Raw genomic sequence first — 20421 nt, forward strand, 5'->3', positions numbered from 1 at the left:
CGAACGTCCGCCGAAATGTAAACAGGGTGGGGTTGGGCTCACTGAGCAATGAGGACGAGGCAACCCACAAGCAGGATGCGGGGTGATGGGGCCACTCCGGGTGGGGTGACCACAAGGACTTGGGCCCCAGGGGACAAGTCAGGTGAAACCCTCCTAGGGAAAGAGCTGGCTGGCGAGGACTCAGAAGATGGGTGACCAAGGCAGAGGGGGAAGGAGGGGGAGCCTCCAGACACTGGTGTATGTTTCGCTTTCTAACCTGAGTGCCAGGTTCACAGCAGTTCATCTTTTCACCCACTAAACCCCATGGACACACTTCGCAGTCTCCTATATGTATATCTTATCACAAAGTGGCTAATGACAAAGAATTACTGTGCAGAGGAACCAGCACACGCAAGGACCTGATCGGGGAGCAAGTGTGGTGTACACCAGAAGCCCAGAGCCCTTCAGTCTGGACGGGACAAAGTGCGCAAAGTGGCAGGCCACCGAACCTTCACGCCGAGGGCGGCGGGAGCGCGGGAGGGTTTCCAGCAGTTGGGTGACGAGGTCAGAGGTGAGTTTTAGAACCATTGGCTCTGCACGTGAAGAGAAAGGCCTGAGCAGGGAGAGGCGTGTTCAAGAGCCTTCCTCAACCCGTCAAAGAAAAGAAATACCAGTGGCCAATAGACGTGGAAATGTAAGCGACCTCATTAATGATCAAAGAAACATCAAGTGTGGATAAAATAAAGATGAAAAAGATTACTAATCTCTAGTATTGGCCAGGATGTAAGGAGACACACTCTGATACTGTTGGTGGAGACTTAAGTTATTAAGAGGGCAAACTGGCAAGATCTGCCAGCCTTTTTAATACTGAGCCCAGGACCCAGTACTGCCACATCCAGGGCTTTGCCCCAGAGTAAACCTCACAGGTAGCTAGAGAGACCCATAAGAGACTGGTCAGAACAGTGATATCTGTGACCATGGAAAACCAGACACAAGCCAAATGCCCATCCACAGGAGAACTGGACACAACGGGGTACGATACAATCGCTCAACGTAACTGCATGGACTGACATAAAAATATGGACAAGACACACTCTCCTCCAGCGAAATAAGGCTGCACAGCAGTATGAGCCTTGGAAATCAGATAACAAGTTCAAGGCTTATAGTCCATGAAACTGAGTGGGACATAGATCAGACTGGGCAGTGGCTCCTTCTGGCAGGTGGGCTTCAGAGAGACTTTCTATGGTTTGTTATTTCATAGTGAATTTCGTAAAGCTGTTCTATACTGTAATCAGGAATAAAAAGTAATACAGAGCCATATTTTTCAATCAGCACAGGAAAATAACCCAGCGCCTTTCCCAGCTCTCCCACAGCCTATAGGATAAAATTGAAGCTCTTCAGCTTGATTTCAGATTGAGGTGTTTTTTTTGTTGTTTTTTGTTTTTTGTTTTTGTTTTTTTACAGAATCAAATAAAAGTAAAACAAAATAATAATAAACAAAACTAGGTGAGGGGGAAGGAAACCTGAAAAAAGAGCCCCCACCCCCAGCTACCTTCTCAGCCTTGGTCATGAGGCCTGTCACCATCTGCCGGCCGACCTCCCCAAAGAAAAGCTGGTTGCTCTGGTCCTCCAGAAGGCCCTGGAACACGGAAGGGAGTGGGGTGAGCTGCCGGGCTGGCAGCCCCCCACAGCCATGGGGAGGGCAGGTCAATGTGCCAAGCGGGTGACTCATCTGCACAGAGGGCCAGGTATGGCAGCGGGCCCAGCAGGAGACCTGCCTGACTGCCCCGATCCCCAGCTCCATGCTCCCCGTGCCCCTGCACCACACGTACCTCAAAGGCCTGTCGCACACAGTGCAGCTTAGCCAGAAAGTCTTGGTCACTGTAGCATCCCAGCAGCTCCGTCCTGAGGGGACGAACAGACAGTCAGACCACCTGGGCCCCACCCAGCGATGCCCTGTGGGGGTCTGGGCGGAGCCCCCGAGTGGCCCTGCCTCGGCCTGGCACGGTGACCTTAGGCAGGTGCCTGGCCTTCTCCGGGAGACCCCTTGGTATCCCCCAAACCAAAGGAAGTAGATAACTGGAAGCTGAAGACATGTCAGCCTAAACGGCAGTGGGCACACCAGGCAGGTCTGGTCACTGGGGGTCAGGTGACCTCAGCCTCCGTTAAGCCCCAAATAGTAAAAGACCCTCACTGGCGAAGGACCAAAATGGCCAAACTGCTCCCAGCTGGCAGAATGCCAGGGCAGGGGCTGCTGCCCGCCCTGGGCCAGGCTTCCAAGAGCAGCTGGAGGCGCCTGGTCTGGCTGCCCTTGATCCAAATCACAGAGCTTTCCACCATTCATCAGACAACTTTAAACACACATAACTTGAATTTGGAGCCATGACCAAAAGCCAAGTTCTGAGTTTCATAGCATACAGAAAAATTAAGATGAATAAGAACCCTAAATGTACTCTAGATGAGAAAACTGAGGCTAAGAGAACTGGCAAGTACGAAGTGGCGGAACCTGGAGAGAATCCGGGTCTGTCTGTCCCCAAAGCCTGGCTTCCGGACCGCTGCTGAAAGGGGCTGAACCTGGACACGGGGCTGAGGAGCAGTGCCCACTGCGCTTCTGTGACTGGACCCCCCGAGAGCTTAGAACGAGTGTGAACTCTTTTGTTATTTTATTAATTAACTCGATTATTTTGTCACTGTCAATCCCAGACCTGCCTGCCTGGGTGCTCGGGCCAGCCCGGACCCATTGCCAGCCCACCACGGCTTTCGGCCAGTCTGGCCCAGCTGATCCTCGCCAAGCACCACTGGCCTCTCCAGCTTCCTCCGAAGCGGGCAGGGCTCACACCGCCTGGCTGACCCCCCACCAACATGCTCACCGGAGGGTCCGGCAGAGCACTTTCCCCTCCTTCACCAGCTGCAGGGCCTCCTCGTAGGCGGCGGCGGGCCTGGACAGTGAGATCGGGAAATCGCCAACCTGCAGAGACTCGAAGAGCTGGGAGGGCACAGAGGAAGGGGGGGGGTGCATGTCAAAGCTTGTATCAACCGTGTCCCAGGGGCTGGAGGTGCCTGCCTGGGGGACACCCCAGAGGTCATCAGTCTCAGAGGGGATGTCAGAGAGAACGCTAGCCTAAGAGGCAGGAGGCCTGGGTTCGAGTCCAGATCTGGCCCTCAGTGTCCCCATCTCCAGGGCCCTTCTTAAAGGGACCATCTACTGGACCTGTGCCCACACCCTCCCGCCCTGGGCCCGGACAGCTGGGACTAACATGTGGCCATGGCAGGAGACTAATGCCAAGCAACAGGCATGCGGCCTGGAGAAGGGCAGGGTCAGCGTGGGCTGGAGCCGGAGGGAAGGGACCCCTGCCCTCACCCCCATGGCCTATGACCGCTGGCTTCTCAGGCCTCGCTGTTTAGGCCCGGAAACGGTATGGAGTCCCTGGGGAGCAGCACTTGGTGACCGCCAAATTCTGCTCCCGTGGGAGGAAATGGTTCCACTTTCCCACGACCCAGTGCTCGCCATGAAGGTCGCACAGAGGCCTGGCCTTCACCCCGCCCGCCCTTCTGCACCTGCCCGCCACCCCGCATCACCTCGGTGGCAGAGAAGAAGGAATCCTCTGAAGTCAGGCTGTCCTCATCATCCGCCCGCAGACGCAGCGAGCCCTCGGTCAGGGGCAGCATGAGGGTCCGCTCTGGGAAGAACAGGGAGAGAAGGCTGAGCTGCAACCCCCATGATCCCCGAGTGGGATACATACACGCAGAGCCCACAACGCCCATTCTGGGCGGATGACAGTGACCAGCACAAAGCTCCTGTTTACTGAGCACTTGTGCCTGAAGACCTTGGGCAAATGAACGGCCACCTTCAATCTTACGACATCCTTGGACGTGCGCACAGTTAGGTGTGCAAACGAGGCTGCTGAGGGGACCTGCCCATGGCCACACCACTGGACCCTGAGGCCTGGTGATCCCTGAGCTCTACAGGGGCAGACTCTGCTGAGCCATGTGGCCCTGGGCAAGTCGCTACCCCTCTCTGACAAGCTGAAACTTAGCCATTTATACCAAAGGGCTCAAGGGAGTCCATGGACCACTCACTCTACGTTCCCATCCCCACCCGCTTAAGGGCTGAGAGGGTCTGTGCCTTCAAGGGCGCCTAGGAACAGCCTGTGGAACAGATAAGCAGAGGCCACAGCCCGAGAGCCGCACCAGACTTCCCTGCCACATGGGGAGGCCAGAGGAAGCAGGATACCTCTACCTCTCAGGGGGAGGCTGTGGGAGGATGTGTCACCTCAGCCAGCCCGTGCTGGGCCTGTGTCACCACCGGTAGGGCCAGAGGTCCAGGGAGCTGGACCTTCAAGTCTACTGTTCCCCTCAGGGCTGACAGCACCCAGGGAAGGGCACTGGGGGCCGCTGACTGACTGCACGGGGCCTGGCACCCAGTGGGCACTAGGGCAGCACTGGCTGTCTGGCTGAGTAACTTCATTCCCTGGGTGACGTCACGCCCCTTTACCTGGATAGGGCAGGGTAACAGCAAGACTTGTGTTCTCAGCTCTGTGGCCTGCTCTGGGCTAATCTCTATGTGAGCCGTCCTCTCTGCCTACCCAGTGCCCTCGGAGAGGGCTCAACCCACAGGCCTAGGACAGTCATCAGGGAGATGTCGACGCACAAGCCCAAGGTGATGGGGCTCCCAAGGAGATGGGGCTCCCGGGCCTCACGCCAGCTCTGCTCCTGCCTGCTACACGTAAGGAAACGTCTCTGTCCCTCCAGGGACTTTGGTTCCCCATCTGTGCAATACGACTCTGGACCAGCAGAGGTCTGAAGGCCCTGGGGACCCTGGCTTGCCTGATGCATGGAAGGAGTCACACCCCGGATCTCTCACCGCCTCCCCGCTTCTGCCCTGGCCCCACCCCGCCACAGCCTGCAGGGGGCCCGGCTCACCGAGGTCCAGCAGCATGCTGTCAGATGGGAAGGTGGACCCGAACTCCTCCTGCAGGTGGTAGGCCCGGTGCAGCAGAGACTCCAGCTTCTCTGCAAACTCTCTTCGCTGTGACTCTGGCTGTGATTAAAACGTCACCATCAATCCAGGCCCTCCAAGCTCCCCATGCTGATGGCCTCTTCTCTCACCAACGATGGTGGGTATCGGCCCCTGGGGAAGGGGAGCAGGCTCTGGGGCCCAGCAGTGAGAGCAGAGATCTAGACCCGAGTTGCCCAATACAGGAGCCACTAGTCACACGTGGCCAGTGAGCCCCTGAAATGTGGCCGGTTGCGACTGAGTGGGGTGGGAAATATAAATACACAGTGGATTTCAAACACTAAGTGCCAAATGAATTAATCAATTAAAGATCTCAGTGATTGCTCATGTCGACTGATTACATGTTGAAATGGTAACTCTTTGGATATACAAGATTACATAAAATATATTATTAAAATCAACTTATCTGTTTCCTTTTACTTTTTAACGTGGGGTTTCTAGAAACTTTTAAATGAGATATAGAGCGGCACAGCTCTAGACCCACGCTGACCTGGGTTTAGACCTTGGCGCTACCAGATCCAAACTGCGTGACCTCAGCAAATAACTTTCCATTCTGAGTCTCAGTTTCCTTATCCGTCAACTAAGATAAGAGCGCCTACTTCCTGGGATCTTTGGGAAAACATGAACGAGGTAGAATACGCAAAGCACTTCACACAAGACTGGCCCGTGGTGACAACCAGTCAGTGTTAGCTATTATAATGATTATTGTACTTGTTATTATCACTGTAATAAGAACAGTTAGGAGCCCAGAAAGAGCTGGGTTCAAACCTCACTGCCGCTCTTAACTATGGGTGCTTGGGTAGGCACTGCGCCCAGACGCAGCAGCCTGTGACCTGTGACCTCCTCGCTGCCTTCAGCTTCCAGGCCGGGGCATGAGGAAGAAGGGGACACTGCTCCTTTGCCCCCAGGAGCTTCTGGACCGAGGGCCCAGGCACAAGCAGGCCCAACTCCGTTTTCCACAGAGGCTGCCAGGTCCTGCACTTACACGTAATCAGAACCCGCGGAGGGGACAAGGGCTGACTCGGGCCTGAGGCCACTGCGGAGAAACAGCCAGAAAAGCTCAGTCGGGTACGGTAACGGTGGAAATGACTGTCTTTCACTGAGCGCTTACCCTGGACCAGGCACCTGGCTGTTCAGCCTCCCGGCAGGCATTACTCTGATCCCATTTCACAGAGAAAACTCAAGGAGGTTAAGTGGCCTGGCCCACCCAGGTAGCACCTGGAAGAGTTCGGATGCAGCCCCAGGCCCTTGGGACCCCAGACTCACTGGCCACTTTGCTCAGTTCTCCCATAGGGCCAGACTCCGCCCCACGTGGCCAGCAGAGTCTTGTAGCTTTGGCAGAGATCTGCCAGCTCTGTCTCTGGGGAGCAACCTTGGCTTAGGGAACAATTTCTTAGATATGGCACTGAAAGCACAAAGGACAAAAGGAAAAATAGATATACTGAACTTCAAAATTAAAAACTTCTGTGCTTCAATGGACACGCTCAAGAAAATGGAAAGACAATCCACAGAATGGGAGAAAAATATTTGCAAATAACATCTCTGATAAGGGACTTGTATCGATACTATCTAAAGAACCCTTACAACTCGAGAATAAAAGACAAACCACCAATTTAAAATTAAAACAAAGGGAGAGCATTTGAGATTTCGCTCCCTGGCATATATTGTCAGTTTGGCTCAAATAAAGTTTTATAAATTTTTTTATTTAAAAAAAGGGAAGGATATAAATAGAGATTTCTCCAAATATACAATTGGCCAATAAGCACATGAGAAGATGCTCGGTATCGTTAGCCACCAGGGAAAGGCAAATCGAAACCACAATGAGATACCACTTCCCACCCACCAGGATGGCTGGAATCAAACAGTCAGATAATAACAAGTGTTGGCAAGGATGTGGACAATTAGAACCCTCGTATAGCATTAGTGGGGATATAAAATGGTGCAGCTGCTGGGAAAAAGGGCCCAGCAGTTCCTCAAAATGTTAAGACATTTTGACACGTGACATAACCATTCCACTCCTGAGGACAAACCTAAGGGAGTTAAAAACAGGCCCATGCAAAAACTTATATGCAAGTATCCATAGCAGCATTATTCATAAAAGCCAAAAAGTAGAAACAAATGTCCATCGACCGATGAATGGATAAGTAAAAGGTGGCCCATCCATACAACAGAATGTTACCCAGCAAAACACGGAAATGAAGCAGTGACCCACGTTACCACAAGGATGAACCCTGAAAACATTATGTTATGGGAAAAAAACCAGTCACGAAAGGCCACATATTATATGATTCCATTTGTAGAAATGTCCAGAATAGGCAGATCTAAAGAAACAGAAAGTAGATCGGTGGCTGCCTAGGGCTGGGGGCGGGGGATGGATGGATGGGAGGGGAGGTGTGACTACTGAGAACAAGGAATTTCTTTTGGGGATGATGGAAATGCTCTAAAATTCATTGTGATCGTGTCATATATTCACATGACTCTGTGCATATACTAAAAGCCACTGAATTTGTACAGTTTCGATTGGTGAATTTCATGGTATGAGAATTATATTTCAATATACTTGTTAAAAAAATGTTTAGCATAGAAAAATGGCTGGAAGGACACTGCATGGTTCTGTCCGGATGAAGGGTTCTGAGCATCGACACTGCCGATGACGAAGGCCATTTACTGAGCAGCTGCTATGGGCCAGGACCACATGGCTGGCACCGGCGTCCCACTGAGGGTACCAGCGCTTAGGGAGGTCGAGGGTCGCGGCCCACATCACCCTACATGAGTTGTCCGATCAGAGCCTGGGCTGTTTTCTCCCCCGCTCTTTTCTACTTCCGTAGTTTTCACTATTTTATAAGGAATATTTACTTGTTTTCGCAATAAGAAAAACAATGAAAGTTCTATAATTTTAAGAGGTAGAATTAACAAAAAATACAATTCTGGAAATAAAGCGCCTCCCTGCACCTCCCTGTCTTAACGCATGCCATTCGCCCACCCGCAGAGCTGACCCGATGCAGTGCCCCCAGGGGACTGAAGGCTTTCTTGTACCCTGGGCCTTTCCCAACCTTTGTGTCCTATGACTAGGCAGTCATGCCTGTGTGACGGGCTCCCAGCTGGGGTAAAGGGTACATACGCCCTCGACTTGTTACCAGCTATGCCCGGAGTATCCACATCCTGGAGCTGCAAACTCTGTTTCCCAGACTCCGGGCCAATGGACGCGCAGGTGGAGGGAAGCGGGAGGGGAAGTGGGCAGAGAACTCTCCCCTCACGCCACGTCCCTGCCCCACTGGGCTGTGGGCACGTCCCCTCTGGCCCTGAGGCCCTGCAGCGCCTCCCTCCCTGTGCGACCAATTCCCTGAACTAAACACCTTCTTTTTCAACACATGAAGTTGGCCCCATTTCCTGGCTAGCCCCTGATTCACCAGATATTGTCAGACTGCTCCCCAAAGTGACGCCCCCTCGCTTGATCTCACTTCAGCAGAGGACTGGAACTCAGAGAGTGTTTTGTTTTTTTAATACAGAAAAGCATAAAGAATAAAACAGAAACAGCCCTCAATGCTACCACTTATACAAACTGTGCCCATAAGCACATGCTCAAAATCAGAAAAGTCAAACAGTAAAGAAGGGACTAAAAAGTACAGAAAAGTACAATAAAAGCCTTTTTCCACCTTCCCGTGCAGGCCCTCTCCTCACAGATCACTGTTAGCAATTTGCTGTGCATCTGTCAGAGGAAAGTAAAAAATGCACACACATACCAGTGGTTACCAAGAGGCATACAGATGCACGATGCATGTCTTTTTAAAATGTAACACGGGTCACGACTTGTTTTTTTCACTTAAGAACATAGCGTGGAGATAGCAGCCTATCAGCCCACACGGCTTCCCTTGGCCTTTTAACGGCTGCATGGTGTTCCAGACCCCCAGTGAGGGGCATTTAGACAGTTCCCAGTTTTTCTGGTTTTTAACTGTTACAGAATAATGCTTCAGTGAACATCCAACCTAGGACATATACTTGGTGCGCTTTTCACAAAAATGCTTTATTTTAGCTTTTTTACTTTCTCTTTCCTGATATTGAAAAAACAACGTTCACTGTAGAAAGCTTGGATGGTGCCCCCCAAAAAAGTACAAAAAAAAAAAAAAAAGACGAGACAAAGGCCGTGTGAGCCTTTCAACTATGAACACAGGCTCTTTCCCTCCGGTCCTGCGGGAATCAGGTCGGGATCAGGGCATGGATGTCACTGTGGTTTAATGCGTCATTACCAAGGGCCAGGCATGTGCTAAGCCCGTTGCGTGAGTGTTTTACTTGGTTGGACTGACGTTCTGGTTAAGAGGCATAGTCCCATCCAAGGGGACGAGTGCCTGGCTGGCATAAGGCAGGGTTGCTAGGCTGCCTCCCAAACTCTGGCCACCCACCAACCCTCTCCATGGCCAGGGGGTAGGGAACCCTTACCTCAGACAGTGCCTCTGAAGCAGTCTCGGGGTTCCGGAGGCTGTCCCTTGGTGTGGGGGTGCTGCCACTGTCCCCCCTCTGCCCCACACTCAGCGCCTGCTCCCACTTCTGCAGAGCCTCCTCGAACAGCTCCATGCCTGAGCATGGGTGGGAGAGAAGGGAGTCAGGTCCCCAGCGGAGGGAGAGCAGCTGGGCCCCACACAGTGTCCCTCAAGAAGAGGCTCAGAAGAGCAAGGAGGCAAGAAGGCCCTGAAGGACAAGGACGGGCAGGACCGTGGGGCTGGGTCCTGATCACTTTTTCCAGGATTGTCAGTTTACAGGCCTTCGCTCAGATCAGAATGGTTCCTACAGATGATCCCCTGTCCAGAAATGGCTGGGAACCATTGAATGAGGGTTTGGGGTGGGGCAGAAGGAGGGGGTTGCAAAGTAGCACCTGGAAGAGTGTTCTGGTCCCAGCCTGGGCTCTCAGAGGGCCATTCCCTGTCGCCCCCGCCCTGCCCCAAGAGAGCCTGAGGCGGCCGCCGCGTGTACCTTGCACGTAGAGGCTCTCGGCGTTGCCATCACTGGTGGTCACAGACTCCTCCATCCCTCTGGTGTCCCATGGTCCCGAGCACGCAGCCATGGGGCTGGATGAGTTCACCGCCACCATCTGGGTGCCAAGCAGCACAAAGACCCGAGGGCACGGGGTGAAGCTTTCCCAGACCCCCTGCTGTACCCGAGCCTCCCCTGCTGTCTGAACACATGCCACGCTCCCTCTCCAGACACCACCCCTGAGGCCAGCCCGACTGCAGCGGCCAAGCCCTCAGCACAGCCGGGTCCACCGACTCCGAGAGCCTAACAACACCTCACAGAAACTGCCCAGGTGGGAGGAAATACCGAGGCCAAGGCCCAGCCCGGGACCCTGCAGCCTGCTACGGAGCCCACCCTGGCCCCTTCCTCACAGATCACTCCGGGGTGTCTCTCCCAGTCACCTGAAAGGAAGGCTGAAGGAGTGCCTGGTACATATGGGCCAGCCAGGCCCATTGTCGCCCACATGAGTGGCCACCTGCCCTGCCAGGCTGTCGGCTCCTCCAGGATAAGAGCCATCTCTTGCTCACCCCTGGGTCCCCAGGGCAGGCCTGGCTCAGAGCTGGGGCTTGGCACTGGCTGAATGAATTAGTAACTGGATGAGCCAATGAGCCAAAAGCCATTTCCCAAGAGAAAATAAACTCCTCTTTGTCCTACTTAGCTCTGTATCCTCAGCAGAGTCCCTGCCACAAAGGAGCTACTTGCCCTAAGTCTGATGAATGAATGAATGAATGAATGAACGAACTTGCACAGATAAGTATCTCCCCCAAGAGGCCACAAGTTGCTCTTCTGCACCTGTCTGCCTTTCTCTCACCGATGCCTGGCACCCAGTGAGTGATGAATGACTCCTCTGAAAGCGCATGGATGGATGATGAGTGAATGAATGAAAGACTGAATGAAATCTCTACTCCTATCATCCTCCCAATGACTAAGCCCACTGAGGGCAGAGACAAGACCCAGCTTGGTGGCCAGGAACTGAGCCCTCAGGCCGTGACAGGCTCCCTGACACCCCCCCCTCTTGCCCTGTCCTCACCGAGGCCAAGCTGTGGGAGGAGCCCGAGTGCTTGCTGGGCTCGATGGAGGAGATGCCGCTGAGGGTGTCGTTGCTCTTGCTACTAGGGCTCTGTACCCTCCGGCTGGAGTAGCCTGTGGGGACCAGAAGGACGGGTCACGCAGCCTTCCCACCAGCCTCTGTTCCTCTCTGAGCGCCCTCCCCCACCCCCACATCTGGAGCCTGTCCTGACCTCCTAAGTCGTCAGGGCGACGGCAGAGCACCCTGAGCACACATCCTCAGCGGGACAGTGCTGGGCCCCACCCGCCGTCCTGCTCACTACCATACCCCTGTCGCCAGCACGGGGCCTGGCCCGAGTGAGGGGTCCAGATCTGCCGCGACAAGGCTGAGCGTGGGAGCCGGCTACTTTTCTGCCTCCTTCTTCCTCTCCTTCCCCTGTGCTGCTACTTGAGTGATGGATTTGCAATTCTCCTTCCGAAAAAGGATTCAAGGCAACAACTTCTAAAAATATACCGAAGATTTTTTTTTAAGTGAGAAGAGTAGGGAAGGGAAAGTCAGGTGAAACCAGAGCGGGCGGTGGTATAGGGCAGGCAGGAGGTCGGTGCCAAAGTGGCTCCAGGTTTCCCAGGGACCAATGCGAAGCGGAAAGCCAGCTAATCGGCATTGCTCAGGTCCTGTTCTAGTCTAAAAACGTTTTTGCAGCTGTAAAGATAAAACTCCCCTTTGCGATGATAATCCGCCATGAAAATTTGTTTTTGCTAAGCCGGTCAGAAAAAGTTGAAAACCACACAATATCCCTTATATGTGGGATATAAAACTAAAAGCAACAAATCAGACAAACAGAGACTCGTGGACATGGACGACAGTGGTTACCAGAGATGGGGAAGGGGGAGGTAGATGGGGTCAAAAAAGTCAAATTTGTGGTGACAGGAAGAAATCTAACTATGGGTGGTGAACAATGCAATATATATATATATGCCTTACTGCTAAACTGTACACTTGAAACTTACTGGATTTCGTTAACTAAGGTCACCATAATAAAAAAATAAAAAAATAAAGTGGGAGGAAAAAAAAATGAAAGAAAATTTATTTTTGCACAAGGAGACTTCAGGTACCCGAAACAGGTTCCTCCCCAGATGGGAGCCTAGGAGAACTCCTTGCCTGGAAAAGAGATCTAAACCGCATTCAGGCCGGCAAACGCCGGGTTGCTGGGTTACAAGATTAACGGAGGCCATAGAGATTTTAAACGCCACACCAGCAGACACAAAAACGGCTCAGCGGCTGCCAGGGGCTGGGGTTGGGAGAGAGGGGCTGACTACAAAGGTACCAGGGGGATTTAGGGAAGAAGAGAACAGTTCTTGTTTATGGTGCTGATTATATGACTGTATGTGTTTGTCAGAACTCATAGAATTGTATGCTAAAAAGGTGACTTTTGCTGTACATAAAGTAATATTTAATTTTAAAAAAAAGAAGGGGATGAGGGAGTAACACATGGCTCAAGAACCATACGGGGCCTTCTTGCTCCTAAGCCGGAGGACTTCACTCCCACCAGCCCCCTCTGGACCCAGATGCTCCCAAAGGGTCCTCACATAATGAGAACAAATGCCACCTACTGGACACATGTGTCCAGCCACATCACTCACCAAATCTTTACAAGGACTCAGGGAAGGAAGTTCTACTCTCAACCTGGGGACGGAATGTCACACTAGCCCGAAATCCCACAGCTAATAGGGGCCCAGCTGGGACCTGACACCAGGTCAGGCTCTTCCTCACCGCCTCACACCTACCTTTCTTCATCGACGGGACCTTCCTGGCCATGAGGATGGGGAGGGGCACTGTGCCCAGATGCTCGCCTCCCATCTCGGGGCCGACCTGCTTCTTCCTCCGCCGTCGCCTCTTCAGCTGGTGGGCGGCCAGGGCCAAGGCCACAGTCCCCAGGGCCGTGGCGAAGAGGACCTTCCGTAGGCCTGGTGTCAACCGCAGCTGGGAGAATGCAGACTGTAGGCAAAGAGAGAGGCAGCCAGTTATGTCTCCCCAAGAGAGCCCTGAGGCAGGCGGAGCTGCCCGGGGGGAGCACTAGGAAAAGGGGACACATCAGACAAAGGGGACATGGCCAGCCCCTCTGAAATGTAGAGCCCAGAGATGTAAAGGGACTGGGGACGGCAAAACGGCAAAGCCAAGGAGATTGCAGCTGCAGTCCAACAGGTGTCCCTAACACTGTCGGTCATGATTCTAACGGCTGCAGTGACTGAGTGCCTCTATGCCAGGCGCTGCACTAGGACTTGACCTGCATTACCTGTCTGAATGCCCGTCCTTTCTCAGGTGAGGAATCTGAGGCTCACACTGGTTAAGACACATGCTCAAGGTGACAGAGAGACAGAAATCAAACCCAGGTCTGCCAGCTCCACTTCTTAGTAACTCCTCGAAGATGATGACATTCACTCCACCGACTGTCCCATCCGTACATGTCCCTGCTCCACCCTCACCCTCCACCTGCTGGACTGGGAGCCCCGTGATGGGGCTGCATCCCCCATGGCAGAGCTTTGGGAAGTGTCAAGAGGCCCGGCTGGCACAGACACGTGCAGTGTGCAGTGAGCAGGTGAAGACCAGGCTTGAGGCCCCAGACTTCTAACCCAGTCCCCTTCTTACTCTCCTCAAAGAGGAGACACCAGATGCCCGGGGCAGCAGCAATGAGAGCCCAGGTTTCTCAATGCCAAGTGGCCAAGTGTTTCAGGGATCAGAGTGGTTAAAGGGCAGGACCATGATGCACCCAATCTTTACCTGGCCAAACGTTGTGTACAGGAACACAGGGATCTCGGCCACTGTCATGGCCAGGGCCTGGATCATGGACATGCCCTCAGTCCTCCGGAAGGCCATGGCAGGACCAGCACACCAGGCAAGAGCCCTCGGGGCCAAGTGCTTCCAAGGAGAACGTCTTCAACTGGTTGCTAGCTGGGTCCCGGGCACCGTCCACGCCCCAGAAAGACAGGGATGCACATACCAGAGGGTCCCTCCACAGAGCTGAGAGACAGATGACCAAGTCAGACAAAAGGATGTGTGTACATGAGTGCAGAGAAATGCACAAGAGTGCCCCGGGGGATGAGGCAGGAGCAAAGCCTACATCGGGAATGCCAGGTCTGGAACCCGGCCACGGCCTTCTGCACTCAGCAGCAGGAAGGCAGCCAAATGCCCCACAGACTCTCTGCCCACCATGAGCCCTGAGAACAGAAGGCAGCGTCTATGGCACAGTGACCCAAGAGCGAACCCAGGGCCTGGGAGAGACGGATAGGTCACTCTCAAACTTCATGGCTCGCCTGCTAAACAAAAATCTCAGGCCTCTAAAGGGTCAGGCCTCTGACTGAGAATCATTACATCTTTCACCTCCCACAAAGCCAAGAATGTTTTACTTCCTGTGGACTGTGTTATAAAAATAACTGGATATTTCCTTAAATAATAGCCACTACCCGTTTGTGTATATTTTGTGCTGAGTTCTTCACATGTTATTTCACTGAATGATGACAATTCTACGAAGTAGTTCTCTATCTCCCCCGCCCCCACCCCTGCCAATTTCCAAGAGGAAACTGAGGCTCAGAGAGCTGTCAGAAGTCCAAAGTTACACAGCTGGTATGAGGCAGAGTCAGCACTTGGACCAAGACTGTGCTCAATACAACCCTTTTGCCAAATTTGACATGGAGCAGGAAGTGGCAAACGCCAGAAGAACCACAGACTACAAAGGCAACTTTCCCGTGGGGCCTTCTGAGACCCCCAGGGGAACCCACTGCCCATTCCAAAGCCAACAAATAAGTGGCTTAACCACAGATAGCCCAGTCCCAAAGATCCCACAGGGTGCTCCCCAACCGCCATCACCAAGGCCAAGGATGCCTTTAAGGTCTTCTGGGACTTCAAGCAGAAGGAACATGCAGGCCAGGACAGACCCTGTCTACCTGGGATGGCGGCCAAAGTCACTGAACCAACACAAGAAACAGCATATCCCCAGCAAGTGAGAAGGAAGACTGATCCTATCAGCTTAGCTCTAGGGCTGGGCTGTGGTGTGTGTGAGGCGGGCTGAGGAAAGTGTCACATTGTCAGGGGTAGGAGACATTCTGCCAGGAGGCTGCACATGGAGCTATGTGAATGCCAGTGGTCAAGGCCAGGGTTAATATCATAAGCCATCCCTCTCACTTCCCCCAGCAGCTACTTCCTGAGCACTTACTACAGGCCAGGCTTGGGACAGGCTCTCCACAGAGGGCTTTGAGTCTACTCACTCAGAGAACCCCCAGGACGACCACTGTATATGATGGGGAAACCAAGACTCTGAGAAGTAAGTGACCTGACCAAGGTCACTGAGTAAATGGCCAAGGTGGGATGTGACCTCAGCTCTGGGGGATCTCAAGGCTATGGGGTCTCCCCTGAGCTGCCTGCTACAACTGCCACCTCTCCCTCCATGACACATCTGAAGGACTTCTGGGTCTCCAAGTGAAAAGCCCACATAGAATTATAAAGATGAACCGGAACACATGCTCCAGGAGTGAGACAGGGCTGAGAGACCTGGCATTTGTCTGCAGAAAAGTCAAGAGCCATCACTGCTGCCCCAACCAAGAGGAAGAGCAGCAGATACAAGGTGACTAACAACTGTCCCCCAAGCCTGCTTCACTCCAGATATGGATCCAGATCCAGCCCGACCACATACTATCCATCCCCCGGCACCACCTGGGAAGAAGCCTCCACCTATTCTCCATGATGACAAGCCCACGGCAGTGTCCCCACTCGGTGGACACTTCTAATGACATCCCCACTTGGGCTGTCACCTCTCTTGTCCTACAACCTTGGTTGAGAACCTATTCATTCCACCTCCACCATAGCACTTAAAACGCCCTCAGCCAGGATGCCCACACTTTCCACCTGGGCACCTCCTTTCTTGCCCTGGACGATCCCATTAATGACTTTGGCGTTAGCAATCTCCCTTTCCGCCTTGACCTCAGCAATGACCCCGGCCCGGGCACACCCTGGGGCCACCCTCCGCCCAGTTTCAGTTCACCCCACTCTGGCACCTCACCGGTCTGACCGGGCGGGCACCGGGCACTACCGCACTGGACCTCAGCAATACCCCGTCTTGGAATGTGCTCATTCCATCCCGGACATTTCCCCGAGCAGCCCGACCCAGGCCCTCTCTCCTCTTGCTCCGACCCCGAGAATATCCTCGAGGGTCGTCCAGGTGCCCAGTGGCGCCGCCCACGGCTGGCGCACCTACTCCTTCCATCCCGGGTACTTTCCCAGCCCGGGTCAGCATCCCTGCTCGGATCCCCACAACGTTCCAGGCCCGGGCATCTCCTCACTGACCGGGTACCTTTCGTTCCACCTCTCGCGCCGCCCACGGCCAGGTACCTGCTCATTCCAAGCCGGGCCCTTCTAGTCCGGCTGAGCCCGGACACCTGCGCCCCTACCCAGTGCCCCGCGCAGGCCCGGCGCCCTCCCGCTGCAAGCCTCAGTTCCAGGCCCTGCCGCGCCGCCCGACCGCCCGGCGGGCTCGGCCCCGGCAGCCACTCACCCGGGATCCCATCGCCGCGGAAGGGCAGCGTCTCCTTCCCCGGCGTCCGCGCAACCAAGCTCTAGGCAGGGGAGGCGGGAGGGGGGAGGCGTGGTCTCACGCAGCGCCAACCCCTCTCCTAGCTAATGAGCGTTGCTGAATCGTTGCGCGCCGCTCTGACCTCCCGTAAATGAGGTGTGTCACGTGACCAATTTAGTCTCCCTCGGTCCCTCTGACCCGCCCCCTAAGTGCGGTTGAGGCGCGGAAGTGATCTTTTCTTCTTTCCTATGATTGGCCAGAGGAATTAGATTGACACGGGAGGCTGATTGAGCGGGGCGGGGCCGCTCTTACAGAGGCTGGGGAGGAGCCATCAAGTTCTGAACCGGCTTTGTTAAAGCTGCGGCTATCTGATCCCACGTGTTTGGCTCCCCCTACCGATGCCGTTTCCCACACGGACAAGTCCTTCCCGCCCTTCAAGCACCCACATTTAAATGCCGCCGCTTCTAACTCCCACAGCATCCTCTTAAACACTTGCCACGTTCCATCTTCTGGAGTTGTTTGCAAAAGCGCCGCACCTCCTCTACCAGACAATGTCTCCCTGATCGTTAGAGTCAAGTGATGAAATTCTGACCAACTTGCCTTGCTCTAAACACTGGGTTTGGAATCAGGCCGACCTGAGTTGGGATCACGTTCTGCCACTTCAGGTCTCTGTTAACTCAGTTTACCCCTCTGTAAAAACGAGATTAGAATTCCTGCCTTGCCAGAGTCACAGGGCTTTGGTGGGGCTTGGGAAGATACAGTGTGGCAGCCCTTTTATAACTGCAAAGAGCTGGGCACATCTAAGTTCTTAAAATATACGTGTCAGTAAGGTCACATTCTTTCATTCATGCGACAACTAATATTTCTGTGTGCCAGCCTTTTGGCCGGACATGGGAGCATAGTGGTGGACAAGATACGTGTAATTAAGATATTTAAATACAATCTGGTGTGATATTGCTCTGCTGGAGGAAACTCAGGAATGTGGGAATCCCAAGAGGACACTTGGGCTCACATGGGGAGGTGAGAGACTCCCCAAAGAAAGCGACATCCAAACGAAGACCTGAAGAATGAGCAGAAATTAACTGGACAGAGAGGAAAGGAGAGGAAGGAGTTGCAGGAGCACCATGGGCTGTGACCTAGAGGCAAGAAAGAACCTGGCAGCTTTGACTCAAGGTGGCAGAGAGAGGAGAGAGTGGCAGCCAGTGAGCCAAGGAAGAAGGATCCAGAGCGAAGGAGAGCAGGCTCCACCACTGGACTGCCTGGGTTCTGGGCTAAATCCTCCACTTCCTCCTCTGTGACCTTTAATGTCTCTAAATCTCAGCTTCCTGGCCCCTAAAATGAGGAGGATGATTGTTTCTGAGCTGTTATGAGGATCTTAATTGATTATTCACTTAAAAGTTCTCAGTGCTGGGCCTGGTATGGGCTTAGGACATTTTGGCCATTGCTATTAGAAAATCCGTCCCGTGTAAAGCTGATAAATAAGTGAAACATTTAGACTGGGACAGCTATAAGATCAGCAATAACTAGTACCCACTCTCTTGCTCTACTCTGCTCGGTTTTTCTTCCTAGGACTTGTTACCTGACATGTTATATATATTTGCCCAAGAGGAGAGAGGCCTTGATTCGTTCACTGCTGCATGCCTTGTGCCTAGAACAGTGCTTGGCACATAATAGGTGCTGACAAAGACTTTTCTTTGACCAAACTTGGGTCAGTTCCTCTGGGCCCACTGCTCAACTAGACGTGATCTTGGGCTTCCATCTCCATCCTTATAGAGTCCAGTTTTAGCAAGAATCCTGCTGAGTCAGTTTAGCAAAAATCCCTTACTCTTGGTATCTGATCATCCTCGGACATACTCCATAGATTATCATTCCAGCCTGCCTTCAGCAAGAATCCTGCTAGGCTTGATGTTTCCTCTTAGTCATTTTCCATCCACTGCCCGACCCTGCTCCTTGGCTATAAATCTCCACTGTCCTTATTGTATTTGGGGTTGGACCTGATCTCTCTCCTACTGCAAAACCCCACTGCACTCGTCTCTCTCGAATAAAGTCTTCTTTATTTCTTATTATTACTTCTTTACCGTCTTTAACAAGCATCATGAATACTTTTTCTTTAACAGTGTTCAATGTGACTCATTAAGTAAGTGAATGTGTAACTATATTGATATAGGCCTGTTGAAAGATAATATGGCTGGATGCTGGCTAAATGAATAATATAGTCAGCTACCTATAGACACTGGTAAATGAGTCAATGATCAATACAGACGAATAGAAACACATAGTGAACACATAGAAATACACAAAGAAATACAAAGAAAAGATGAACTGCAGGTTTGTGACTGACATGAAATGATAGCTCTATATACATAATAATTCAGACCAGTGGTTCTAAACCTGGAGTGCACATTTAAATCACCTGGAGGCTCTTCAAAACACCTGTCTGGGCCCCACCTGCACTGAAAGAACCAGGGCTGGGAGTAGGACCAAAACCCCAGGTGACTTGAGGTTCATCTTACACAGACAGGCTAGGGTAGATGATGGGGAACTGGGGTAAGTGTAGAGAGATAAAGTCAGGTATCTAAGGGACAGAGCCAGGGAGGAGAGGGTACCAGCTCAGGAACAGAGCTCCCCACTAGGTTAAAAGATGAAGCCTAGAGGTCGAAAGCAAGGACGGTGGAGACAGGTAACAAGCTTCCTTCCAAGCCCCATGGGAGGTAGAGTGTATGTGCATGCCATCCCCTTGCCTGTCTGGGGATGTGAGAAGCTGGCATCAAGGTCTGTGTTACTAGAGCAAAGGGGTCCGCCTGTCTGCGTGAGTCTAAGTCTAATAGGATACGTACAGGTTTTGCAGCAAAGAAAGTAAAGGTTTATTGTAGAGAGTTGCAAGTCCTGGAGACACAGGTGAGCTACCACTCAAAGACCTGGCTCCCTCAGGTGTCTCGAGGGGATAGATCTCATAGAGGGAAAATCCTTAGTCATGGAAACTAAGGTAGTTGGGGTAGCAGTGGGTGCTACTGACTGGACAGGGCTGGGGTAATTGACCATCATGTCCAGTTCTGGAATCAGCCATGGAGTCATCCCTTTGGACCCATTCCGCCTCATGGAGCTGGGCCTGAAAAACACCTGAAGCCAATGCGCAATCCTTAATTTAAGGGAAACTTATTGTTCTCATGATCGATAGATCTGAGGCATTATTCTTAAAAGGTTAAGTAAGGCTTAATGATTAAGGGAATAGGCAAACAAAGGTGGCAGGATAAAGGCGGGAAAAACAAGTGAATCACAATGCTATTATACTAGGCAAAACCTGCTTGAATCAGAGAAAAATCTATCTTAAAGAAATAAAGTACCCGTGTGGTTACATCTGCACATGGCTGTTCTCTGAGGGTAGCAGGGTCCTCCACCTGGGCAGAACCAAAGCCTTCCTTCCTCCGGTCCCTTCCTCCCTGTCACCCCTCTGCACACCCTCCCTCAACTCTGGGAACTCGCAGGGCTTCCAGGGAGACAAACAGCCATTCCCCAGTGCCCCAGCCTTAGAAGAATGAGAGTCCTTAGCAAGCCTGTCCCCGCTCAATTGTCCTTAGTGTCACCAAGGTCAGGGGCAGAAGAGTAGTGGTGCCGGAGTGGTCAAGGTGGTGGCGGTGGGTGGTGCAGACAGACACAGGGCCAAAAAGGCCAAGAAGCAGTGAGACAGAGGGCCTAGCCGACCACGGGGGTGTGAAAGGACAAAGAAAGATAAATAGGCACGAACGGGCCAGGGGCCAAGAGGCCAGGCAGGAGGCGGGCGGAGCCTGCAGGGGGCAGCAGCGAGCAGCAGCGAGCCGGCGCGCTCAGCTCTGCCGCTCCCCT

General features: G+C 52.9%; 1 protein-coding gene across 6 annotated transcripts in view; it reads right to left on the reverse strand.

The window, feature by feature from the left end:
- MIGA2 (mitoguardin 2) overlaps positions 1–16723 on the reverse strand; it is a 42788-nt gene extending 26065 nt beyond the window's left edge. For 2 of the 6 annotated variants that reach the window (XR_896100.2, XM_011364140.2), the window contains exons 1-11: positions 16561–16722; positions 13794–14033; positions 12800–13010; positions 11034–11146; positions 9965–10082; positions 9434–9570; positions 4903–5020; positions 3559–3659; positions 2850–2965; positions 1812–1884; positions 1532–1618 (exon numbers count right to left, since the gene is read on the reverse strand). Coding sequence is in view for 4 of the 6 variants with exons in the window: in XM_011364140.2 (XP_011362442.1) it covers positions 1532–1618; positions 1812–1884; positions 2850–2965; positions 3559–3659; positions 4903–5020; positions 9434–9570; positions 9965–10082; positions 11034–11146; positions 12800–13010; positions 13794–13889 (1170 nt within the window). In the remaining 2 variants the exon portion in view is untranslated. The other 4 variants (XR_002781328.1, XM_023532981.1, XM_011364142.2 and 1 more) reach the window with 3 other exon arrangements.
- Between the last annotated feature and the right edge of the window lie 3698 nt (positions 16724–20421).

The sequence above is a fragment of the Pteropus vampyrus genome, unplaced genomic scaffold (genome assembly GCF_000151845.1).
Source record: "Pteropus vampyrus isolate Shadow unplaced genomic scaffold, Pvam_2.0 Scaffold95, whole genome shotgun sequence".
In the NCBI taxonomy this organism is placed as follows: Eukaryota; Metazoa; Chordata; class Mammalia; order Chiroptera; family Pteropodidae; genus Pteropus; species Pteropus vampyrus.